The following is a 24,465-nucleotide window of genomic DNA, read 5'->3' as shown; positions in this document are numbered from 1 at the left end:
AAAAACTCCTATTAATGCATGCACGTGTAAAAGGGCATGTGTGCGCTGTTCATGACAATGAGAAATAGAAGACCATTAACAACGTATGATTTCTGCTAGAGGAAAGCAGGCTAAGCATGTCTGAAGACAAATCATGACATGAGATCAAGAAAATTAACTTGTCAAATAGCAAAACAATTAAAAAAAAAATTAAAAAAAGTCTCCATTTGGTAGAGAATAACTTGTCAAGAAGAATAAGTTTTTAACCTTCACTTTCCAACTTTGAAAATAAGGAATTTGTTCATGAATGTACGTGGGGGATAATATGGGACGCACAACTGCATGCCTGTCTGAAGGGGCATGCGTGTGCTGTTCATGAAAATGAGAAATAGAAGACCGTTGACAACGTGTGATTTCGGCTAGAGGAAGCAGATTGACTTGGCTAAAACGAGATTAAATTATAGATCTTGTTTTAATGTTGGGATATACAAAATGAGGAATAGAAGACCACTACCGATCTTAATTATTTTATTTAGATACTATTTCTCAGTATTGGGATTTTGTTTTAGCGTAGTAAAAGTGTTAAATCCCACTTTTAATGTCGTGTTGTTTGGTTTATTCATTCTTAATAAATTATCTTAGATTTATTTATTTTTATTCGTGACTAACAAATACCAATTGTAGTTAGGGCATGGTTGAAACCTAAGCATGATTGTTTCATTAAATTCATGAATTCTTTTTCTAGATGATTTTGAGTTCTCTTTTTACACGCTTCTTTGCCTAATCATCTTAATTAGAAGCATGCATTAAGATCAATTAGGCATGTATTTAGAGTGTGGTATGATTTAAATAGCCATTTTTACCAAGTATCTCTATCTTTTTATTCTCTAAAAGGTAACCAAACACTAAGTAAAAAACATAATCTATCATGTAGCAACATCCGTATAAAATTCCCAGTCTTCGATGAAGCTAATCTTTTCAATAAAATATTTATTTCATACTAAAATATAATAAATAACAACCATATTTTTAGAATTTAATACTCATTTATATATTTATTACATTCTTTCTCTAAAAATAAATACCGACTTAATTATCTGAGGATTCAAAATCCATAAAAAAAAACTATTTTGCATATATTATAATTTTTACATCAAGCTATTATTTTTTTAATATAGAGAAAGAATTCAGTAACATGAACACTTGATTAAGCTAATTATATAACCACTAAAACATTATATTTTTATGTATTTTGGATTTTAAAACAACATCATCGTCGTCATCATATAAAAATTCAGTGGAAGTGATATATATCCAAGTTATTTCTATCAAATGGGGATTTTTTTTCCACTTATTTAACATGTCAATTTCTTGATACGATAGTTTGTCTTTTTACATGCTTAGCCAAGTACTCAGTCTGATTCCTCTACCCGAAACCACAGATTGTCAAGGGTCTTTTTGTTTTTCATTTTCATGAGCATGACACAAATGCCTTTTTACACATGCATGCGTTTTCAGGACTCCTTGTTCTCTGTATGAATTATTTAAAATAAAACAACTATCAATAAAACAAAAATTAAATTTTAAAAAAAAAGTTATTTTGAAAATATGAAAGAACAAACATGAAAATCAAGAAGAAAAAAAAATTGTTAGCCCAAAACTGGAGATTTATTAGTCACACGCAACATGGAAATTGGCATTTGATTGTCAGACAACTTTGTATATATTATTTGAAGAGAGCGGATGTATTCATATGCGTTTGTATATACTATATATATGTATTATTAACTTTTTAATGTTAAATAATATTTTATATCTATTAAAATATTAAATTATCCCTGACCAAACTCGATAATAATAAAAACTTATAATGAAAAGATTAAAAAAACCCTACACTCAAGTTAAATATTGTAAAGAGTACTTGTGTTTCTTCTCCGGAAACTAAAGAGGGTCGCAGAAATATAGGGCCTCGTAGTATGTAGTATAAAAACATTGAACTAAATTATAGATCATGTTTTGATAACAATATCCAGAAGTTAATATTTTAAATTGGTTACAATAATATTAATTTGGAACTCAATATTAACGAAAGCAAAAAAAAAGAAAATATTTAATTATTTTTTTCTATTAAAAAATAATATAAATAATATATATTTTTTTATAATTTTCACAAAAAAGAATGAAGATATCTTAACCCTATAGTCTCCAATAAGCAAACTATCAAAATGAATCCTTTCACTGAACAACTTTGAACTTCTATTCTTAATATTCAACTCTTTTTACAAAGTCTTTTTACTAGGAAAAAGAAAAATATGTGATAGAAAATAATATAAATTATAGATATTAAATGAGATTTTAAGATATAATTTATATTATTTTTTAATAATTTTAAACATATTAAGTTTATTTATATTTTATTTTGTTTGATCTAATATTAACCCTATAGAATAAAGAAACGGTAACTATATCATATACACCATTGCAAAATACAACTATATCTTGTTATCTCTGTCTCAACTATCTCCATAAATGCTACATAAAAGACGATACGAACACAAATACACAAATTAAGTACAGAACACTATTAATTATTAATAGAAAAAAGCCATCGATCCCACCTCCTCAAACGTTCTCTATATTTCCAAATTGAAATTCAAGATTCCCTTGCTTATTTTTTGATTTTTTAAACTTTCGCCACGCACACACAGCATGAAACATGGAGCATTTCGAAGAAAATTTGCATCGGCTACTACTGTTGTGTTGGAAAAAAAAATTGTATTATTAATTTTTGTTTTATTATATATAATAATAATTATATATAAGAGTAAAACTAAAAATTTAAATTAATATTTAAATTTTTTTGTTTAAACCGTTAAGATTTAATTTTAATAGCTGAAAAATTTATTTAAAATACTGAAAAATATTTTTTAATTAGTATCAATAAGGTAAACTTAATTTTGACTAAAACAACTAACAATTTATTTTTTATCTTAATCAATACAATTTGACTTGTATTCACCGAATAAACTCGATTTTCTTTGAAATTTTAACCTGAAACTCGAGTGATCTGACAAAAACCCGGCAGAAACTTTGTTTTTTCAAATGTGTTTGTTTTCTACCTAAAGATTCCTTTTTCATATTTTTCAGTTGGTTACTAATTCATTTCAAAGTTCAATATATAAATATTATAAGAATGTTTTATTTTTTCAATGTGGGATTTGAAACCTTTTAGTATATATACTCTATATTCACAAGAAAAAAATTATATTTTTTCAATGTAAGATAAAAAAATCCTTTTGGTTTAAATATTTCAATTTAAAAGAAAAAGATAGTATCTTTCTAATGTGGGATAAAAAACCTTTTGAAATAATCTTTTAAACTTAATTATTTACTACATGTATAACCTATATCTACATGTATTGTTTCTTAATTTTTTCATATAAAATATTAAAATATCAAAAAAATTTTAAATTTTTCGGGTGACCTAGGGCCTTAACCGAGTCTGTTTCATTTAAAATCCAGATATGCAAATGACCCGGAGTAAACCAGTCGACCTGCCGGGTCAACCCGAAATTCAGGTGACTCGGCAAAAACCCGGTAGAGATCATTTTTTTTTCAAATGTGTTTTTTCTTCTACCCAAAGACCTCTCTTTTTTTATATTTTCAGTTGGTTACTAACTCAGTTCAAAGTTCACTATATAAATACTAGAAGAATGTTTTATTTTTTCAATGTAGAAATTGAAATCTTTTAGTAAATATACTCTATGTTCACAAGAAAAAGGTTATGTTTTTTCAATGTGGGATAAAAAAACCTTTTGAAATAATCTTTTAAACTTAATTATTTACAACATTTATAGCCTATATTCACATGGATTGTTTTTTAATTTTTCATATAAAATATTAAAACCTTAAAAACAAAAAATTTAAATTTTTCTAGGTTGACACGAGTAAACTTGTGTAACTTAGGACCCGATCTATTGGCTAAGTCGATCCCTATGCCGGGTTTTATAACTATGGTTGTCATGAAAATATAACTTTAACCCATGACAGAACACATGTCACTTAGTTTTTAAATCTCATCTCATCTTAAAGCTTGTTTTGTGGTTTTTATTATGGTACTAAGATGTTTTGTACTTCTTTTTTTATGGGCATGATATCTTTTTGGGCCTTAACATATATATACTTTTTATTTAATGACATTAATAAATCCAACCCAAGAAAGTATATAACCCATAAAAAAAACCCATATCCCAATCAAGCAAAGAGAAAATTAAAAAGAGAAAGTTAAAGATCCAAACTCTCCTCTTCAAGGAATTTGCAAGTATCTTAATTCATTCAATTAGTAAAATAAATTCCTTAAAAAATGTACATTCATGACAACATTAATTAGTAAAATGTACATTCATGACAACAAAATTTAATTTGCAAGCATCTTAATTCATTCAATTAGTAACGTTTTATAAGTATTTTCAAAATTTTAATAATGAAATGTAAATTAATAACATTTATATACATAGACAATTTTACCATTGAAAATAAATAGGTTTCAACTGTAGGAGTATGGGAGAGAGTTTACTCTTCCGACGGGTATCTTTCATGCAATGGATAAATTACACATGTGATCCCTCGAGTTTTACATTCTTACATTTTAAACCTTGCGCACAACTCTATCCCATCACAGCCCTTGCTCATATATGGTCCCTTCATCCTCTACCACTTAGAAGTGTACACATGGCAGACAATATATCACCATTCAGTGCATCAATAATTCCTAGATGACAAAATCCACATCAATATATATATATATATATATATATATATATATGCGGCCTAAATAGTCTCCATTTTTCATTTTCGTGAACAAATTACTTAAGCATGAATATCATGTAACGAACCAAAAAAAAAAATTGACCCACGCAAAGCACGATATCACAAGAGGACTAATTCATCATGCTGGGTCATTTTCTTGATTTCTTGATACATAGTTTTACCTTTGCCTATTAGTTTTTTTTATATATATAATAATATAATTGGTCGTCGTCGAGGATACCAAAGGCAAGCAGCGGTGCTTGTTTCATGAATCGTTATTGTCCAAGTAAGGTCCGTCTTCGCTTTCCGGCATCCACCCTGGGACCCCTTGCCCTAACCCGCATCCTGCAATTAATTCAAATCGCAAATACCTCCATTTTTCTACAGCATCAAATCCCATCACCTTGTAGAACAAGGTTGATCAACAACGTACACGTGTCAACAACCCACTTGAATGCGGCTAGAAATGACGAGCTCGTGGATGACGGGAACCAACAGCTGGAAGGGATGAGCTCTGGTTTGGCTAGCTAGGGTTGGGAAGAGATTGAATGTGTTCCATGTTGTGAGGACAACATTATATATGTGTGTGTGTGTGAAATGTAAAGTATTGATTTCATAACATAAACTAAAATAAAATTGATATCCATAATAAGTTATATATCATTCGAGTCATCCAAAAATCATATATTTATATATAGTTTTAATTCTTTATGAATTATGAAAGTTTAATGGTTATTAAAATAGGTAAATGAGGAACAGTTAAAGACTAATTGTGACCTTATAATTATTGTGTAATTCGTAGTAATTGCAAAACATTCAGTAATGAATTATTTGACTAGCTTTCGCTTTTTTCAAGGATCAACCATTAATTTCTACACATCAATAGTTCATGTATTTATATATCATTGAATTCTACAGAAGAACGGTGACAAAACTTCACGAATATGCAATAAGACATGCATTAATTAATTACATCATCTGTATCTTGCTAATTTTGTGGAAGAAAAGTATAGCGAATTGAGTTGTTCAAAGATTTCATTAATTGTCTAGTTGATGGTGATGTCAAGAAATCTTCAGTGATCTCGTTTTACACATGTATTTCCATGTTTGTTCTTAAAAAAAGAAAAGAACAAAAAAAAAGAGGATTTCTTTCATACGATGAGTAGGCTTGAAAACGATAGATCGCATTCGTGTTCAGTGAAGGTATTTTTGCGAAGTCAATTATGTAAATTTATTTCCTAGAAATGAAATGTGTTTTTGTTTAATTTTCTCTCCAAATGCAATCTTTAAATGATGACGACGATGTTCTTGTTTTTCTCGTGATTATTGCTTTTATATAAATATGTCACCCTCTTACGTCACTCAATCAATATCACCATCATTTACTTTTCAACGAAGCTGTTGATGACTTGATTCCTATTTCGTAAAGGAAAGCTAGCGAGTGCTGCACCTTACCTCTGAATTCCTGCTGCATGATTTTGTGCACTTTTCACCCAGCTGTTGATTCCTGCTTCGTAAATTACAGCTAGCTAGCTAGTGCTGCTCCTCGGCCTTTTTCTTTATATGACCTTGTATTGCTGGCATGAATCGATTCCGTGAGTGTGTTGCAAGTTAATGTGTTTATGGATAAGATAAATAAAATAAAATTTATGAAAAAAATTAAATACATCAAACACATAAAATAGTTATAATTTTAGATTTAGTTGTTGAATTGAGTCTATATTTTATGAGATTATTCTACAAGTGTGTTCTATCATTTGTATTAAATTGTTTTCTTAAATAAAAGTTTTTTAAGTTTTAAACTTGTATAAATTTATTATTATCTTGTATTTAATTTTATTAATTTAATTAGTTAGAATGATTTAAATTTATGATTGTTTAATTATTAAGATTTTAATATCATATAAAGAATTATATCAATTCAAAAACTTAAATGGTAGGTGAGGTTGATTCTATGTTTCTCTAACATTAAAGATGTTAAATAAATATTTTGAAAATGCAAGATGACCAATTCCTCCATCTCTTCTATGTAACTCTGCCCTTGATCGAGCTTGTAACTATGAAAAATTACATGTAATGAAATAATGTTTATAAAATCTAAACTATTTATAAAAACTTAACTCTTTTTTTTAATACATTTGAACTACTAAAATTAGAGCTAAAATAAATGTTTTGCAAATGCAAGGTGGGCAATTCCATCGTCAGAATAATATAAATTATATTTTAGAACCTTACCTAATAGTTTAAGTTATTGGGTTGAGATGATTCTTTGACATGGTATTAAAGTCTTGATGACCAAACGATCACGAGTTCGAATCTCACCATCCCCATTTATTTGATAAAAATTAAGTACAAGGTAATATAGGTCTAAGCAAGTTTCAAGTAAAAAAAACTTTTATTTGAGGGGGTGTGTTAGACAATAATATAAATAATATATTAGGACCTTACCTAAAGCTATTAGGTTGAGATGATTCTTTGAGTGTGTAACTCTGCCAATTTACACGGAATAAGATAATATTTCAAAAATCTAAATTATTAAGTTATGAATCCATCTTATTTATGAAAACACTTTTTTATTCTTAAACTAGTTTACATGGTCACGTTATGCTACTGTTTGAATTAACTTTTTTTAATACAAACAAAAAATTTACAGACCATGAAAAATAATTTAATATTGTTATTAAACTCGTTCCAATGAGTCAATCTTGAAACCTTCAGACTTGACTTATTGTTTAGTTCAAGTTTAAAATGAAATTGTGAAGGGGTTGTCTAGACATGATCTAATTAACTTGGAAGAAGAACTTTGAGAAGTTGATATATTGGATTGACATTGACTTCACAGCTTAACCTATAAAATTCATAATCTGAGTGATGAACTTTACTTGATTTAAGAACTTTATTTTTTCTAAACTATTTTTACTTAATTAGACTATTATAAAAATAAATGCTTATAAAATCAAATATAAACTAAATATCAAGATATTTATTTGAAATTCTGATAATTTTATAGAAAATAATTCAAAATAATTTATAAAGACAAATTCAAAATCAAGCAAATGTTGAAAGAAGAACAAAAAAAAAAAAGGATGAAAATAAAAGGAAAAACAAGGGTGGAATGGAAAAAAATAAATAAAACTGCTTCTTCCACTGTTCATAAGATAATATAAAAACTGAGATATACAACCCACATCTCTTTTAGATATATTAGATAATGGTGAGATATTACACTCACGTACGCATCCAAGAGGTAATCAATTGGCATTTGATTTTGTGCTGCTCGACTTTGATTCAACCGTCCACGCCTGTAGGTGCGGTACATTTTGGAAAATTGTGGCCAAAGACTCCATACTTTACTCATGGTGGATGCTATATTGTGGTGGGTCTCTTGTCAGAAAGTCCACTCAGAGTTTACTGCTGTGTTGGTGGCTTCTGTGTTGATGGCTTACCCCGTGTTTTATTATGCCCTCTCCATTAGAGAATTCAAAAACATTTGATTTGTTCTTTTTGGTCATGTCAAGTGAGGTAGTGTTTGTGGGTATCCCTTTCGTTTTATTTTTCTTACAAAGTATCATTTAAAAAAAATTCAAACAAATGTCATTTATATGAGATTGTTTTAAAAAAATCTCATTTAAGGCTGTTCGAGAATACTAGAACATTAGAAAAAGGATAACAGGGTGTAATTTTTCAAAATATAAAATGTTACAATTTATTTTGTTATAATTTTTCCAAGTTTAGTAATAGAAATATTTATATTTTATTTAATATTGTTAGAGAAACTGTTCCATACTAAATAAATACAAGAAAAACAATTAATATAAAAAATTAAGAGCAAGACATCCAAGATTTAAGATTTGAGTCTTTCGCATGGAACTCAAACTCAATTATCAAAATCAATAAATATTAATGAAATTGTGCTATTTTATGTTCTTAAAAAGAATGGAGAAATAGGGTTGTACAATTTTCATATCCAATTTATTCAATGAATTATTGCCGATCAATTATACGTTGTTGTTGGGAGAATGCAAACCTGAAAGAACTTTCTTCACTAATAAAAAAAGACTGGAACTTTTCTGTCTTGGCAATGTTAAAATTCACTATTTTTTTATTCTTTCACTAATCAACTGGACACCTCTGTTTTCTCGTAAAGGCAATGGCGAAGTGTGTATCTGTCGATGGTTAAAAGTATGCCTTTGTGAAAGAAAAACTAAATAGGTGTTTATTGCTATGTTGCGGTCAGTTTAAATTTTTTTAAACGCTAAAATAGATATTCAAGCGACAATAATTCAAAACAACCTGTGTTAAATTAATTAAAACACGATCTAAGATATGAGACCAAAAGAACTTGTAAAAAGAAAAATAAAAAGAAATTATAAAGTTTAAGATCTAATAACCTCATATCAAAAATAAAAACAAAAGGAATTTTAAAAGGATGACCTAGTAAAAAACACCAAAGTTCAATGAAAAACATCAAAAAAACCCCGGGCCAATCCGAGTTAACTTTACTAACCCCCTATTTGAATAACCAAATAGCAAGAAAAGTGAAAAATAACAGATCTTGAGAGCAAATAATTTAATGTAAAATAATAAAATTGAAAAAAAGATCATCAAAAAATCAAGGGAAAAAATTCGAGTAAACCCAGATTAACTCAACTAACTCGCCACACGTGACATGAGATCAAGATAAAAAATTAGACCTAAAAAAAAGCCTAACAAAAAAGGCCCAAGTTAAATAAAAAAACATTGTGAATAAAAAATGCAAGTTGACCTGGGTTAGCTTGACGAACCAACTCTCGAAATAACAAAAGAGAAAGAGAAGCGAAAAAATGACAAAGTTTAAGGGCAAATAAATTAATGCAAAATGATAAAAGTTAAATAAAAAAATATTGAGTAAGAAAATGCAAACTAACCTTTGTTAATTTGATTAACCCGCACTCAAGATAACCAAATAGAAAAAAAGCGAAAAAATAGCATAGCTCAAGGGCTAATAATTTAATGTCAAAGTATGAAATTGTTAAAAAAAATAAATTTAAAAAAAAGAGAAAAAAAATATGGGGCAACCATGGTTAGCTTGACTAACTTATTACATGAAATATGAGATCGTGATAACTTAACAAAAAAAAAACCACAAAAAAAAAACAAACGAAGCTAAGGGCTTAATAACCAAATGTCAATTGATAAATTTGAAAAAAAAATTAATTTTCAATAAAAGATTGCCTTGTTGGAAGACAACCACGAAAAAATAACAAAGTAAAATATCTAATTGTAAAACAATTTAAAACCTATAGAATACAGACCAAACATAGTATAAAAAAATGAAAGAAAATAATTAGGGGCTAAATTGGAAAAAAAAAACTAAGAAAAAAATTAAAAACAATTTATTGAAAGAATGAAGACCAAAACTGGATAAAAAAAAAACTAAATGAAATTAAATGTAAGGGAAAAAATTGAAAAAAAGATAAATCAAGAAGATGATAAGAATATGATAATAAAAGAATGAGGACCAAAAATAAATTTTAAAAATAAAATTAAATTAAAAAGGATGAAATTGTAAAAAAAATGATAGTGAAGAGAAGTATAAAGCAAAGAAATAGAGCATCTAAACATAGAGAGATCAAATCAGATAAAAAAAATCAAATTAAATAAAATGATCAGGGATGAAATTAAAAAAAATACAAACTTCAAAAAACATCAAAAGCAAAATAAATAATAATTAAAAGGAGGACTAAAATCAATAAGATTACAAACTGGAAGACATAATTAAATTTTTTTAAAGTTCAAACATGTTTTTTTTTAGAAAATAAAAAAGAGAAAAAAGAAAAAACATCTACCGCAGTTAAGTGGATGCGCTCAATTGTTAATCACAATTGTTCAAACATCATGACATTAAAATTATAATAGAACCTTTAATTATGATGTAGATAGTTTGTTTTAATTTAATAAAAAGATAAGCTTAATTAATCTTATATATGAAAACTGACAATAAAACACTCTTAGTTATATAAAAAAAATAATTATATAAAAATTGTAAAACTCGAATTGATACAACAAATCGAACCTAGACCTGATCAATCCAGGGTTGGACTGGTCCGCATTAAAAAAATAGAAGAAGAATAAAACTTGACTAACCCAGTAAAAAACTCGAGTTAATCTGCTTACCTAAATTAACTTGATTAAATCCCAAGCCTTAACTTTTTGTTTAAAAAAAGTTTTTTTTTTAGTAATGAATCCAAGTTGATCTAGAATATTCTAACTTATTACCCAGCCTTTTACTAAGTCAGGATTTACAACCATGATCTTAATTAATAGGGAGTACTTTTGGAGACACTCTAGTTCATTTAATTTTTGCAAACAAGCAACTCCAACTACTTGTTAAACAAAAATATTAAAGATTAATAGCACAATTTCAATTACAAATATTGACAACCAGTCATTCTCTACTCCAGGACATGGTAAAATTAAGAAACAAATTATGAAAACCCCAAAATTAGTTGTCTTCCATCCATGGAGAATTAATCACATATTTCATCTTTGTGTTCTTGATATTTTCTTAATGTAATCAATTTTTTAAAAATTATATAATTGTTTCTTCAAGAAATTAAATTTCTTAATCTGAACATATATGCTTTTAGATTTTTTTTTCAAATTTATCATTAAATGATGACATGTGGCCATGTCGCCAGATATGTTAGATAAAGTTGACAAATATTAAAATGTTGATTGATTTGAAGAAACATCATCGAACAAATAAATGTGAGATGTGAAATTTGAAAGAGAGAATATAATTTGAAAATGGAAAAAATAAATTCTCAATATATTAACATAATTCTAGTTCACCATCATTTTCTTTCAAATCTCTTCCACTTTCCTACACTTTTCCTTGCAACCAAACACAAAAAGAATCCAAATTTTTGGTGGCTCACTCCTTGTATTCCTCAATCTCTCTCTATTTTTCTTTTACGAATCATTAAATCAGTATGATTAAGTAGAGTAATTATAAAAATCCTGGTACAAATGGCAACAAAATGACCGGATGCATGAACCTATATAAAAGCAAAACAGCAGCTACAAGACTAATCTTGTTTCTAAAAATAATGACATAAATTGTTTAAAAACATATAAAAAATTTTTAAAAGAAATATTTATGACCGAATCAATTATATATAATAAAAAAATTGTGGTTGATATGATCTGTTAATTTTTGCATTTTAAAAATATTTTTGAAAAAAATTAAATTTTTTTTATTTGTTTTAAATTAATTTTTTTATGTGTTTTCAAATCATTTTGACGTGATAATATCAAAAATAATTTTTAATAAACAAAAATAAATATTATTTTGATATATTTCTAAATGAAAAACACTTTAAAAAACAATTGTTATCGATCGCACTCTCAAACACCTCTTAATTGCAGCTGTACATTTCAGTTACAAAATGATTGGTTATATATAATTGAGATTTCAGTTTTGTGTGTGATATAATGAGTTTTTCTAGCTAAAACATCATCGTTATATTTAAGCTGAGTCACCTAACATTTTCAACTCAAATTTTAGTCATAGGTTTGGTTCTAAGGGGAAAGGGACTTAGGCAAAAAACAATAAGGAAAGAAAACTGGACCCTATTTGAAATCCAAGATTCCCTTAATAGGTTACTGTCAAAGCAAGAAGATTTTGGTGAAGTCCCAAGCTAGAATACCCTACCAAATGGGGATTCGGTGACCATTGACTAACAAGAATATTGATTTCTTGAAAATAAACAGAGTTTCTCAGAAGCTACATTTTGTCAATGGTCGCCTTCTACTTCTCATTTTCATGAACAAGCCCCAAAGTGTATACATTCATGCATGCATTGACAGGTGTTGTCATTTTCTTTTGATTTTGAATGCCATGTACGATTCCTTGATCCCGCAATGATCTTTGAATCTTTCAAAGATTATATGTCTGATATTGACAAGTTTTCAGTTACAGGTGCAGAGTAAAATCATCTTGCCATGGTTTAGCCGCATCAAAAGCAGTAATTGTGAGGAATAAGTATTCAGTCATTTTCAAAACTTCATTCTTATAACGTTCTGTTCGACGACTTTTCGATTTTGATGAAGGGCCTCCTGCTTTAAGACTTGGCTGCTTTTATGCTATGAACCTTAAGAACCAGCAAGCTGTCCTGGTGGAAATAATGTGACAACAATATTTTATGTTATCAAAAAGCCACTATCTCAAGCAATACTACGTCGACATGCTTGGTTGTTTACTTTCAAGTACACAGGTAATTTGTGGTAAGTATTTCATGTTGAAAGAAACAACAAAAATAAAGTGCTTATATGAAGATCGATATACAATGCATCAACCAAGATTTTTAGCTTAGTGCATGCATCGTCCCAAATCACAGACAGCTCCTCAACATCTAGCATATAGGCCGATGACTCGGGTTGTGATTAAGTGCCTAATCATGACTTTCTGCTTCCCGATGGTTAAGCAAAAAACTATACTTCAAACTTAGCGAGCGAGTTTATTTAATGAAAAATAGTTTATTAAAAATTATTTTAAAATTTTTTTCATGTTTGTTTATTTTTATAAAAATTAGTAAAAGAAAAACATTTTTCATTCAAAACAAAAATTGATTTGGTTTTTAGAAAAGTATTTTCCTTTTATTTTGGATAGAAAAAACTTTTTAAAAATTATAAAAAATTTAAAAATATCTTATTATTTATTCATTATATCAAATCTAGTCTTTAATTTTTTGATTATTATATATTTTATTTTGATTTTTTTTTAATTATAAAGTGCACGCACACCATTCACTTCATAATTATCCTGGAACATCTTCTTGATTTGCCCACTATCTAACTCGTGTCCATTTAGCTATCTGGTCAATATCATGTGAACGTCTTCTGTTTCTTACGTACGTTTTAGCCAAAAAGTCCTTAATTAATAGCAAAAAGTTTTAAATGCAGGGATCCCAAATTTATAAGAAGCCAACTGTATGATCCTCTTCCATCGAGATATAAAAAAAAAACAGTATTAGTTTTGCTTTGATTTACTTGTACAGAAAAGCGAAAGATGCACAAGGAATAGACGGCTACAATAATTAATACGAGAACGTAAGGTGGATATTCCAATTTATGAAGATTTTCTTTTGAATTTTTCTGTCATTTGGATGCAGAATCCATCGCTTTCTTAGAACCAAATGCAAGACTTTTTCTAGCCACCCACGTACAGAATAGCCACATCTTTCTTTTTTTTTGGGTATTTGAGAAAACCCTATCATTCGGAAAGCACATTTTATGGGTCTAGGTGAGTAAGTAAAACCCCGACTATTTCAGGTTCTTAAAAGAGATACACGTCATGACTCGAACTCGAAATCTACTATACAGATCTTAAATTCTTTGCCATCACGCCACGCTTCTTGAGGACAGAATAGCCACAACATGCATGCTGAATTGGGATATTTCTGCACATCAAGGATTGAGCTGGAGCTCTACTCCTATTCTTTCTATTATTGAGATTCTAATATCTCGTATTAAAAAAGTCATTTCAATTTCAAAATTCAAATTATAAGATAAAGCTCTAACAACGATTATATACAATTTATTATCGTCATCCAATAAGAATCACGTAAAAATAATAGTCAAATCAACTAAAAGATTTCATTCATCCCAATATGCTTCATCCAATCTACCAATTGTTTGGTTGTTGGTTCGTATAGTAAATCCTAAATGACCTCCTCTCTGTGCATTTATCATTAAAAAGGTTGAGAATTCATTCACGAGACAAGCAGGATGTCCACTATTTCTAAATATAAAGTTATTTTATTTTATTTATTAATAATAGAATGATATTTTTATTTTATTTTAGTTTAATTAGCCTATATATAATTTTTTTATATTTAAGTTAAACTTATTCTTTTAGATTAATATGATCATATCATGTAGTATTAATGAAATCCTAGCCTTCTCCTCACATGTTTTTGTATTTTTTTGGATTGTTTAATATGATATCAAATCATAGTTTTATGAAACGAGGCTTAATTTTGAATGCAGTTTTCACGGATCCAACTGTTATTTCGAATTACTTTGCCATTTATTTCTTTTTCTTTGCAGATTGCAGATTTCTTTATAAAGTTGCATTATATTTCTCATTTTTGTTTTTTAGTTGGCAAACTTCTAATGCTTATAACAGTTGTATTGTGAGTTTGAGGGAAAATGTTAAAAAATATAAGATTATTTTGTTTTATTTATTAAAAATAGAATAATATTTATATTTTTTTTTAGTTTAGCCTATATATAATCTCTTTGTATTTAGATCAAATCTCTTCTTTTAGATTAATATGATCACATCATACAGTATCAATAAAACCCTCGCTTCATCATCATGCAGTATCCATTTACGTCCCTAAATTATTGAAAGAGGAGAGTCGTTGGTTTTCCATTGTATCCGGCGCGACTTGGATTCACTCTATCCACACTTGCTTAGGTGGTGTTGTATGCCTTTCAAAATTGTGGCCCAAGGATTTCACAATTGGAAAGTGATGCTCCCTGACTTGACTCGTGGTGGTTGCACAAACCTCCATGGGACATTCATGTCTTCGAACATCTCCTACCATTCCCTCTTCGTTAGACACTAGATAGGCCGGTGCAATGCTGCAGTCTTTCTTTTTTTTTTGACATAAAAACTTATGTTCAAGTGATATGAATGTTTTTATATATATATAAAATGAATTGGCAGAAAAAAAAATAACAATGTAAATAAATAAAATAATAATTTGATTTGAGCTCATTCGAGTTAGCATGCAAAATCTATAACTTGGTCATAATATCAGGATAATCTTATCGAAAATAAACTAAATAAAACTATGAAACTCAATTATCAAACAATCCAATATTAAAGGAAAAAATTTAAAAATAATAATTAAAAATAAAAGCAAAGAAAAAGGATTCGAATCAATCTGGGTTGACCTGTTAAACCTGTGATCGTGGACTCATGATTGGGATAACTCTAGAAGGGAAAGTGAGAAGAAATCACGAAGATCAATTCTTAATAAATCAAATGTTAAATGATGAAAATATTTTTTTTAAAAAAAAGACAAATAAAATAACCAAAGTCAACTTGTGTTAACCTTTGAAACTTGTAACCCTAGTCATGAACCTAGAACTAATCTCATAGAAGTCAAACCCTAAAAATAACAAAGAAAAATTATAAATCAACAAAATACTGAGGGATAAAATTGAAAAAAATCAATAAAAAATAGAAATAAAAAGAACGGGGACTAAATTTGATGTAAAAATAATTTGAAATCAAATGTTGAAGGATGAAATTGAAAATAAAATTTAATTAGAAAAACTATATAAAAAATAAAAATAAAAAATAAAGATCAAATTTGATATAAAAATTAAATGAAATCAATTGATCAAGAAAAAAATTAAAGAAAACAATAAAAAAATTAAATAATAACCATAAAAATGAATTGAATATATCGTGAACATTAAATTAGTGTGAAAAAACATTTACATGACTAACCACCATTGGAGCAAGCACTCTCGGAAAGGCAAAAGTGAAGTGGAGACGTAGATTTTTTTAGTTTTAGCTTTGCAAAATGAGAAGCTTCATAGAATTTGTTGAAATCATTGAAAGAAACAGGACACAAAATTGGCATGAAAAATAACTCAAAGGAGTGTAAGCAACAACAAACCATTAATTAATATGAGTGTTGAATTGATTTGTATATATCTTAATTAATTTATATATATCTTAATTAATTTTTCATGAATTTTAAAATTAATAATTATATAAGTTTTGTTTTTTATTAATTGTTGCTTGTCCGTGGAAACCTGAAAGATTCTTTGACTAACAAAAAGACAAACTTTTCTCTATCATAATAATGTTGCTTAAACAATGCGTTAAATCCATAATTTTCTTTTGCTTTCTCTAAATAAAGTGATCGATTCTGTTTTCACATGCCTAGTTAATTCCCTACGTCGACCTTTGAGTGGAAAGAAAACGTTCTTCGATTGAACCAAGAAATCAGCTTGTACACGTCCATGGAGGAGGAAGAAACAAGAAACTAAGCAGTGAAGGGTTAAAGGGGTGCAAATGGTTAATTTGTTTGACAGTCAAAAACTTTTTAAACTGAGAAAAAGTAAACAATAATTGTACAACATCCATCACAGTAGCCAATCAGTTATTCTGGAAAAGGCACAGCTCCTGCCTGATACCAAAAAAGAAGAAAGAAAAAAAAAAAAGAACATCTCATGGATAGGGTTGTTCTTAGATTTTAGCATTCCAACACAAGGCTTTAGGGAAATTGTTCTTCGATTTGCCATTATTTAGATGCTCATCATAGGATTATATGCGGATCTAAGAGCTAAAACAGCCCTTTGAATTTTTATCTTCAGATGCTCTTTCTCTTCTTCATCTACCTGCAAGACACAAAATTGCTGTCAACTTTCATGATCATGACGAAGTTTGAATATATAACTTCTTGGCAGAATTTCAATTGTGCCATAATTAAATATTTTCTTTGAACAATTTATGTCAATATTTTTTTAAATGAATAACTATCTATTCTCAAGATCACTGGCCCCATTTTACTCTCTATGGGAAAGCTCTTTCTTGTTTTCTTAAAATCAAAACCATAAAACTTTTTCAACTTTTTTATTTTATAAATTATAATTTGGCACCATATGAGTTTTTTCCAGTACTTGAAGTATGTTATCCACCACACATTGGTGTCACTTGAATTGAAATGATGGAGAAGAGGAAGAAGAAAAGATGCTGACCTCTATCAAGACAGTCTTCTTGACCATCCCTGAGATAGTTGTGATATTTGCTGTGATAATTTTCAGCTTCAAAGGTTCAAAAACCTCACAAATCCTAATCATCGCGTCTGTTGTTTTACTACATGTCAAGCTCACGAACAGAGTTTTCTCTCCCATAGAAGTGACACTAAGCTAAAAAACAACACCAAAAAGTGTACCGTAAGTAACACATAATTAAGCCTATTACTAATCATTTGAGGTACAGTTAGTGGGATGATATCTACTCTTTGATCTTCTGTAGGCTGGCAAAGGAAGCGGAGTGGATTTTAGAAACTTACTCCTCTAATGCTATCAGCTTCTTAAGAGATCTAGTGGAAGACCATGGAGAGTGCAGAATGAATTCAAATCTATTTTCAATTACATTAAAGGGTAAAGTCACTCTCAAGATGTTCCAAGGGAGGAAAATGATTTAGCTCATAGCTTCGCAAAAGAAAGCATAGGAAGGCAAGATAGGATGTTTCCAGGTTGTCATCTCTGCTTTTTTGTTAGCAGGAGTCACTTTCTTGTTGGCTTGTGCTTGTTTTAATGCATAATCATCATTTTTTCACAAAAAATAAAATAAAATAAAGAAAGAAGGAAATTGTGGGATATTTATTTTGCAAGGTAGATAGAATCACTTACTTCATGAACTTGAATAGGACAAGTGCTTCTGGCCAGCCAGTGATCATAAATTTGGTCATGTCTTGTTCTCTTGGATCTTAACAAGACCGGGAGCTCATCCTCAATGTCACAAGTACGGTTTTTCTCCAATCTTCTGGATTCAAGTTCCCTTATATCAGCTTGGAGTCTCCTCTCTTGTTCTTGCAAATCTTGGATATACTTAATAGCATCTTTGATTACTGAAGCCTTATCCAACTAAATGTTGCAAACCCAGAAAGAAAAGAATATTAATAACTTTTCAAATCATACAAACGAAGTAATAGACATTGGAATTATTGATCAATAGATGTTGGGTTAAATCTTGAATATGACTATGACATGCATATTATATATGTGTGTGTGTGATTAGTGAAATACTTTGCTGATTTTGGGGACAGCTTCTCTAAGTGCCAAGAGCTTGTCACTAAGCTTCTGCCTCCTGCTCCTCTCTGAAACAATATTTTTGGATGCTATTGTCTGAGTATTTCCATCCGGTGAGCTTGAATCATAGTACCCGACATTAAATTGCTGATTCATTTCCCAACTGTATCAAAATTAAACTACTTTTTTAAGTTGAAAACTCTGTAGTGAAAAACTGATAAACTTAACAGAAACTACAAAATAAGTAAAGAGTTTGAACGTCAAAAGCAAGAATCAATGCATGTGAGAAAGGGTACCTATAATCAAGGTCTTCATTCCAAAACCTGTTAGTCTCCCAGTAATTTTGGTACTCAAAATGATTATCAATAATTTCCATGGAAAGGTGGGGCTGTGTTGGAGGACAGAGAGAGAGAGAGCTCAATGAATCTTGCTTGAGATGTAGAGTGTGTTTTGCTTGCACAACCATGCAGGATTTGTGGGCTTTCCTTATATAGACAGCGTGAGCTATGGCCGGGGTTTCAAGAATAATATAAAATTATTTTTGTATGGTTAAGTAATTCTTTAAATTAATTTTTTAATATAATATTAAAGTTTTGATAAATCCTATTGTGAGTTGGAATCTTACAACCTACTCTAACTATGCTCTCTAATTAATTAATTAATAATATATATATTCTTGGATGTTTTAAGCCTACAAAACTTGAATTGGATTACAATCACAAGTTAAGAATGACCTGAAAAGGAAGGGGAAAAAAAGTCTTTAAGAAAACAAAAAAGAAGAACACTGGGAAATGTGCTGTCCACAAATATTTCAGGGGTCATTAATTTTCTGCCTGTCTTCCACGTATTGGAAAAAAGTCCCCACATCCATCTGTTTGCAGCTCTTGTGCCTCTGAAACCACTTATAATACAAATTTTTTTTTCTTCGTGATCGAGGATGTTGAGCATTGTCATGGCAGATCATTATGCTTGACTCTTGTGCTTATCTAACATGCAGTGGTCGTCTAGCTAGCTAGTAGCAAGACAACTGTACATGGTGCATTAGTTTCAATAAGAATATTTTTCGTTGCAAGGAAGTTGTACATTATAATCACACAAGTCATGAAAGAAAGATTTGCTACCATTGAAAATAATTAATTTTCTAGTTCTGGGCACAGATCAAATTGAAAATTCCTTGGCATAGGGCCACCTGTTGTAATTAGTTGAGAGTTTATAATTATGTATGAATGAGATGTATAAATATAATTGAAGTCAAATAATATATTTTTTATTATTTTTATTGGATTTTTAATTCCATTTCTAATTGAAATTAAATCTTAAGAAATAAAAATCCAAATATTCTAATTTTTGGTGTTAATATATAATGAAATCATATATTGCTTTTCATTTAAGAAATTAAAACAATTAGAAAAACTAAACAAATACATCGTTATAATAATCCCCACCACAATAACAAATTCATCACATTTCTTAGTAAAACAAGCTAGTATTTTTCATCATCACACATAACATTACACACCTTAAGAACAACAATAAAATTAGAAAAAAAATAATGGATAACAACAAAAACAAAATAATTACGTACTACATATAATCCAAATAATTCACCCTAAAAAAAATTATTTAGAAACTATAAAGGGAAAATAAAAGAAAAAAAATTATAAAAAGGGAAAAAAATACGAGTAAAGTAAAACAATTACAAAGAGAGAAATTAATAAAAAAAATTGAAGAGAGAAAAAAACTGTTTACAAGGATTTGAATTCTTTTTTACAAGGATTTCGGTTAAAAGGGAAATAAAATTTTGAAATTATTTTTCAAGTTGTAATTATTGTTGGAAATTAGAATCTCTTTTTAAATTAATGCTATAATTTATATCATTAGAGTGCCGTCGCTAATTATACCTGCATTTAGCGACGGAACTAATTTGATCACTAATTTTCGCTGTAATTCAATTTCTTTCAATGATAACGATACCTTTGGCTCTTGTTCAATGAAAGAAACTGAAAATAAAAACGAAGAAAAACGAAAAACAAAACGAGAACCCAATATATATATATATATATATATATATATATATATATATATATATATATATATATATATATATATATATGATCTGGCTAAGGAACCAATTAGCCAGCTAAGAACTGATTCGCGCGGTAGCATACAGTCAAAACAAAAGGTAGAAGCAAACAACATATTCAAAAAGTACTTAATGTAATGGAACTACAGTAGGAATGTGGCCTATAATTCCCCGTTCAACTTTCCTTCTATACTCTAGTTAGCTAATTAAACACTAGTACTGCTTAATGGTGATGTTTGATTAAGCAGTCTGCTTAATTAAACACTACTGCTTAATTAAGCAGTCTGCTTTGTCTGGTGCTCACACACTTGGCAAGCAATAAGCATGGGGTCCCTGCGTTTTGGAACTGTACAAATTAAGTGCGTATATGTTATCCTCTTTGGTTACTAAATGAGAAACAGAAGAGCCTTCAATCTACACAATTTTGGCCAGATCTCAGAAAAAATGGCAAAGGCAAGAAAATAATAGTGAAGCCCAAGTTCGGTTTATTTGGGAGCGGGAAGGTACAACTATTAGTGAAAATCACATTCGCAAACCTTATCTAATAGGTCAAGATCTGGAACCTAACCTTTATCGAGTTCATAGTTGAACTAAACAAGTTATTGACTTGAAGAAATCTAATTGATCTCCTAGACTTTTAATAATATAGATCACTCGGTTAAACTCAATCTAAACTCAATTGGATCAATACCAAGAAAAAAAACGAGTGAAATATTGTTGGTTTAATAAAATTTATTGATCCAAATTAACTGAGTAACAAACCCGCAAATTGATTGATCAACCCAATGACATAGGATCTTTCCGAGCTGGTCTCCAATCTTACAATTATGATAAAAATCTGTTGTTTTGGATAGGATACGATGCCATTGAACTATATAGCTTGTGTAAACTCCCGGATGCTCATTACCAGTCGAGTCTTTGTTTTGAAAATGAGAAGCAAAATACCATTGACAGTGTGTAATTTCGAGCACAGCAGGAAGACAAAGTCATTCAAAAATTGACTTGTAAACAAAGCAATATCTGATAAATGCAATGCATATATGCATAGCTTACCTGGAGACGTCAAACTCATAGAAAACGCGCTTTCAAGAATATTAATTTGCACAAACAAACAGGCACATTCGAGTCAAAGAAAATAAGAGATGGGTACTATGGGTTGTGATTGGGATTCCTATCAAATCGTGTTTTTAAACTTTTTTGAATATTTTTGTTTTAAATTTTTTTTTTAATCGTCTCGATATATTAATATTAAAAATAAAAAAATATTATTATAATATATTTTTAAATAAAAAATATTTTCAAAAATAATCTCTGTCAGAATCTTAAGCATGCCTAAATAGAACAAAAAAGAGGGATAAGAGGAAATAAGAGAAACGAATTGAGAGAGAAAGGATTTTGAGGTTATAAAGAGATACCCTTCACAGGAGGAAAATTATCTTCAGAAGGGAGGAAACTAAATCCTAGACAGAATTTGAATTAGTTACGGAATTAATGATGAAATATTTAATCTGTAGTTTAAATTCTTTTTTACGAGAATTTTTGTTAACAGAAAAGTAAAATTTTGAAAATAAATTACAAAATTTTAAAGTATTTATGACATATAACTACGGACAGAGATTATTTAAAAAAAAATAATTAAAAAATATTTTTTTCAAGTGATTTAAAACATTCCTGACAAGATTACTTACTAAAATTAGTCTGTTTATTTTTGTAATTAGCAATGAAATTTATTACGCCAGAGTTTCATCACTAATTCCGTCCATATTTAACGAACAGATTATTTCCATCACTAATATCCATCCGTCCGTAATTCCTGATCATGATAATAGCGGTGGCACTAGTCAGTCCCCAGTGGCCCAGCCTGCCTCCACCACTGCTAAGGTACTCCATCTGATTTACTCGAAAAAAGAAGTGACCGATGCCGACGATTGAAACTGAAAAAAAATAAAAATAAATAAATAACAGAAAAATATATTAAAACCCAATATTCTTTTTTCTGATGAATAGGATATATATATATATATATATATATATATATATATATATATATATATATATATATATGAAATAGGAAAACAAGAAGGAATATAACATGAACTGGCCAAGGAACCAATTAGCCAGCAAAGAACAGCCTCACCAACATCTACACAAAACAAAAACTAGAAGCGAACAACATATTCAAAATCCACCATACGCTGCGGCCTATTAATTCCCCGTTCAACTGTTCTTCTTTATTCTAGTTAGCTAATTAAAGCAAATACTACTGCATGCTTTGTCTGGTGCCTATGGGCATGGAGGAGATCACACGCACACTTGGCTAGTTACAAAATTGGGGTCCTGCATTTTGAAATTCTGGCAAATTAGGAACAAGAATGTCATTTTCTTTGGGTACTTAGAGTGTGATTGTTTGTTTTTTTTATTTTTGTTAAAAAAACATCTTTTGAGATTTTTTTATATTTTAAAATGGTTTTGATGTGTTGAAGTTAAAAATAATTTTTTTAAAAAATATTATATATATATATATATATATATTAAAAAATACTTTAAAAAATAATTATTACTATAATTTTAAATATAATTCAATAAAAAATAGAAGAGCCTCAAATAATTTTTGCCAGGTCACAAAAGAAAATGGCAAAGTCAAGAAAATGACCCTCCTGATAGTGAAGCCTTTGTTTGGTTTTATTGTGTAGGGGACTATACAACTATTGGCTCTGGTTGGTTAGGTTTACATGCGAAACTCGAAATCTAAACTTGATTCGGACAAGGTTTTTAGTTGTACTAGGTAGGATATTGACTTAGTAAATTTGAGTTGATCTGACTAGGTTTTTAATAATATGTTTATCTCGATTAAGTTCAAGGGGTCAACCGGATTTTGTCAATCAATATCTTATCTAATTTAATTAGAAACTCAACCAAATCAGGTTTCGAGTTGGGTTAACAACAAGAAAAAAATATTATTTTAATAATAATAATTGTTCCGAGTTAATCTGATGACTTATAAACAGATTTAATTATCTAGGGTCCTTTTCAGATCAACTTCCGAGTTGTGTAACTACTATGATGAAAATTCCTTGTTTCGTATTATATACAAGGCCATTGAATTATATAATTTGTAGCTTCCGGATGCGTAAGGTTTATTTGGGATTATAATAGTAATAATGGTTCAAAAAAATTTTACTTCTAAATATATTAAAATAAATTTTTTTTATTTTTAAAAAATTATTTTTAATATTAACATATGAAAATAATTTGAAAAGATGAAAAAAAATTCAAAAAAAAATTCAAAATTGTTGGAATCCGGTCTGAACACACCCTTGATAATTACTAGTTGAGGCTTGGTCAACGAAATGAGAAACAGAAGACTGTTAACAATGTATAATTTCGGGCACAGAAGAGTACTGGTTGTCGTCGGCAGGAAGAATAATCATCGGCGTGTTCGCAAAGCATCCATGTATTTATTTTGATAAGCACATGCATCGCTTTCCTCGGGACCTCACTGCTAGAATATTTTTATAAAAATTCAAATTTTTATGGTGTTATTATAATAAAATAATTGTTTTTTTAATATTAATTGCATGCATTTACAACATTTTATATGATTTTAATTGTTTTTTAATTGCATGCATTTACAATATTTTAATTAACCTTTCTAATTATCCTTTAATTACATGCATTTACAATATTTTAATTTCACTTCTAATTGTCCTTTAATTGCATTGAGATACAAAACATTATATGAATAATACATATTTTCTTGATTATCA

The 24,465-nt window shown here is 28.9% G+C and overlaps 1 protein-coding gene across 1 annotated transcript; it reads right to left on the bottom strand.

Annotated features, from left to right (window-relative positions):
- Positions 1–16,878: 16,878 nt before the first annotated feature.
- Positions 16,879–19,110, bottom strand: LOC133674255 (transcription factor bHLH35-like). The gene is made up of 5 exons (XM_062095284.1): positions 18,912–19,110; positions 18,613–18,778; positions 18,217–18,450; positions 17,557–17,727; positions 16,879–17,196 (listed from the first exon to the last, which is right to left on the bottom strand). Exons 1-5 carry the CDS (start codon positions 19,079–19,081, stop codon positions 17,104–17,106), a joined length of 834 nt encoding a protein of 277 aa, XP_061951268.1. The 5' UTR covers positions 19,082–19,110; the 3' UTR covers positions 16,879–17,103.
- Positions 19,111–24,465: the final 5,355 nt, after the last annotated feature.

The sequence above is a fragment of the Populus nigra genome, chromosome 15, assembly GCF_951802175.1.
Source record: "Populus nigra chromosome 15, ddPopNigr1.1, whole genome shotgun sequence".
In the NCBI taxonomy this organism is placed as follows: domain Eukaryota; kingdom Viridiplantae; phylum Streptophyta; class Magnoliopsida; order Malpighiales; family Salicaceae; genus Populus; species Populus nigra.
The sequence above is the reverse complement of the archived record's forward strand: the minus strand, read 5'-3'. Positions and strand labels throughout refer to the sequence as shown.

Excerpts from the sequence above, each read along its gene's own strand:
- LOC133674255 (XM_062095284.1), bottom strand. The coding sequence starts at position 19,081 with ATGGTTGTGCAAGCAAAACACACTCTACATCTCAAGCAAGATTCATTG. Across the intron at positions 18,451-18,612 it reads CTGTCCCCAAAATCAGCAAA|TTGGATAAGGCTTCAGTAAT; the intron begins GTATTTCACTAA and ends TGCAACATTTAG. Across the intron at positions 17,197-17,556 it reads AGAAGACTGTCTTGATAGAG|GTAGATGAAGAAGAGAAAGA; the intron begins GTCAGCATCTTT and ends TGTGTCTTGCAG.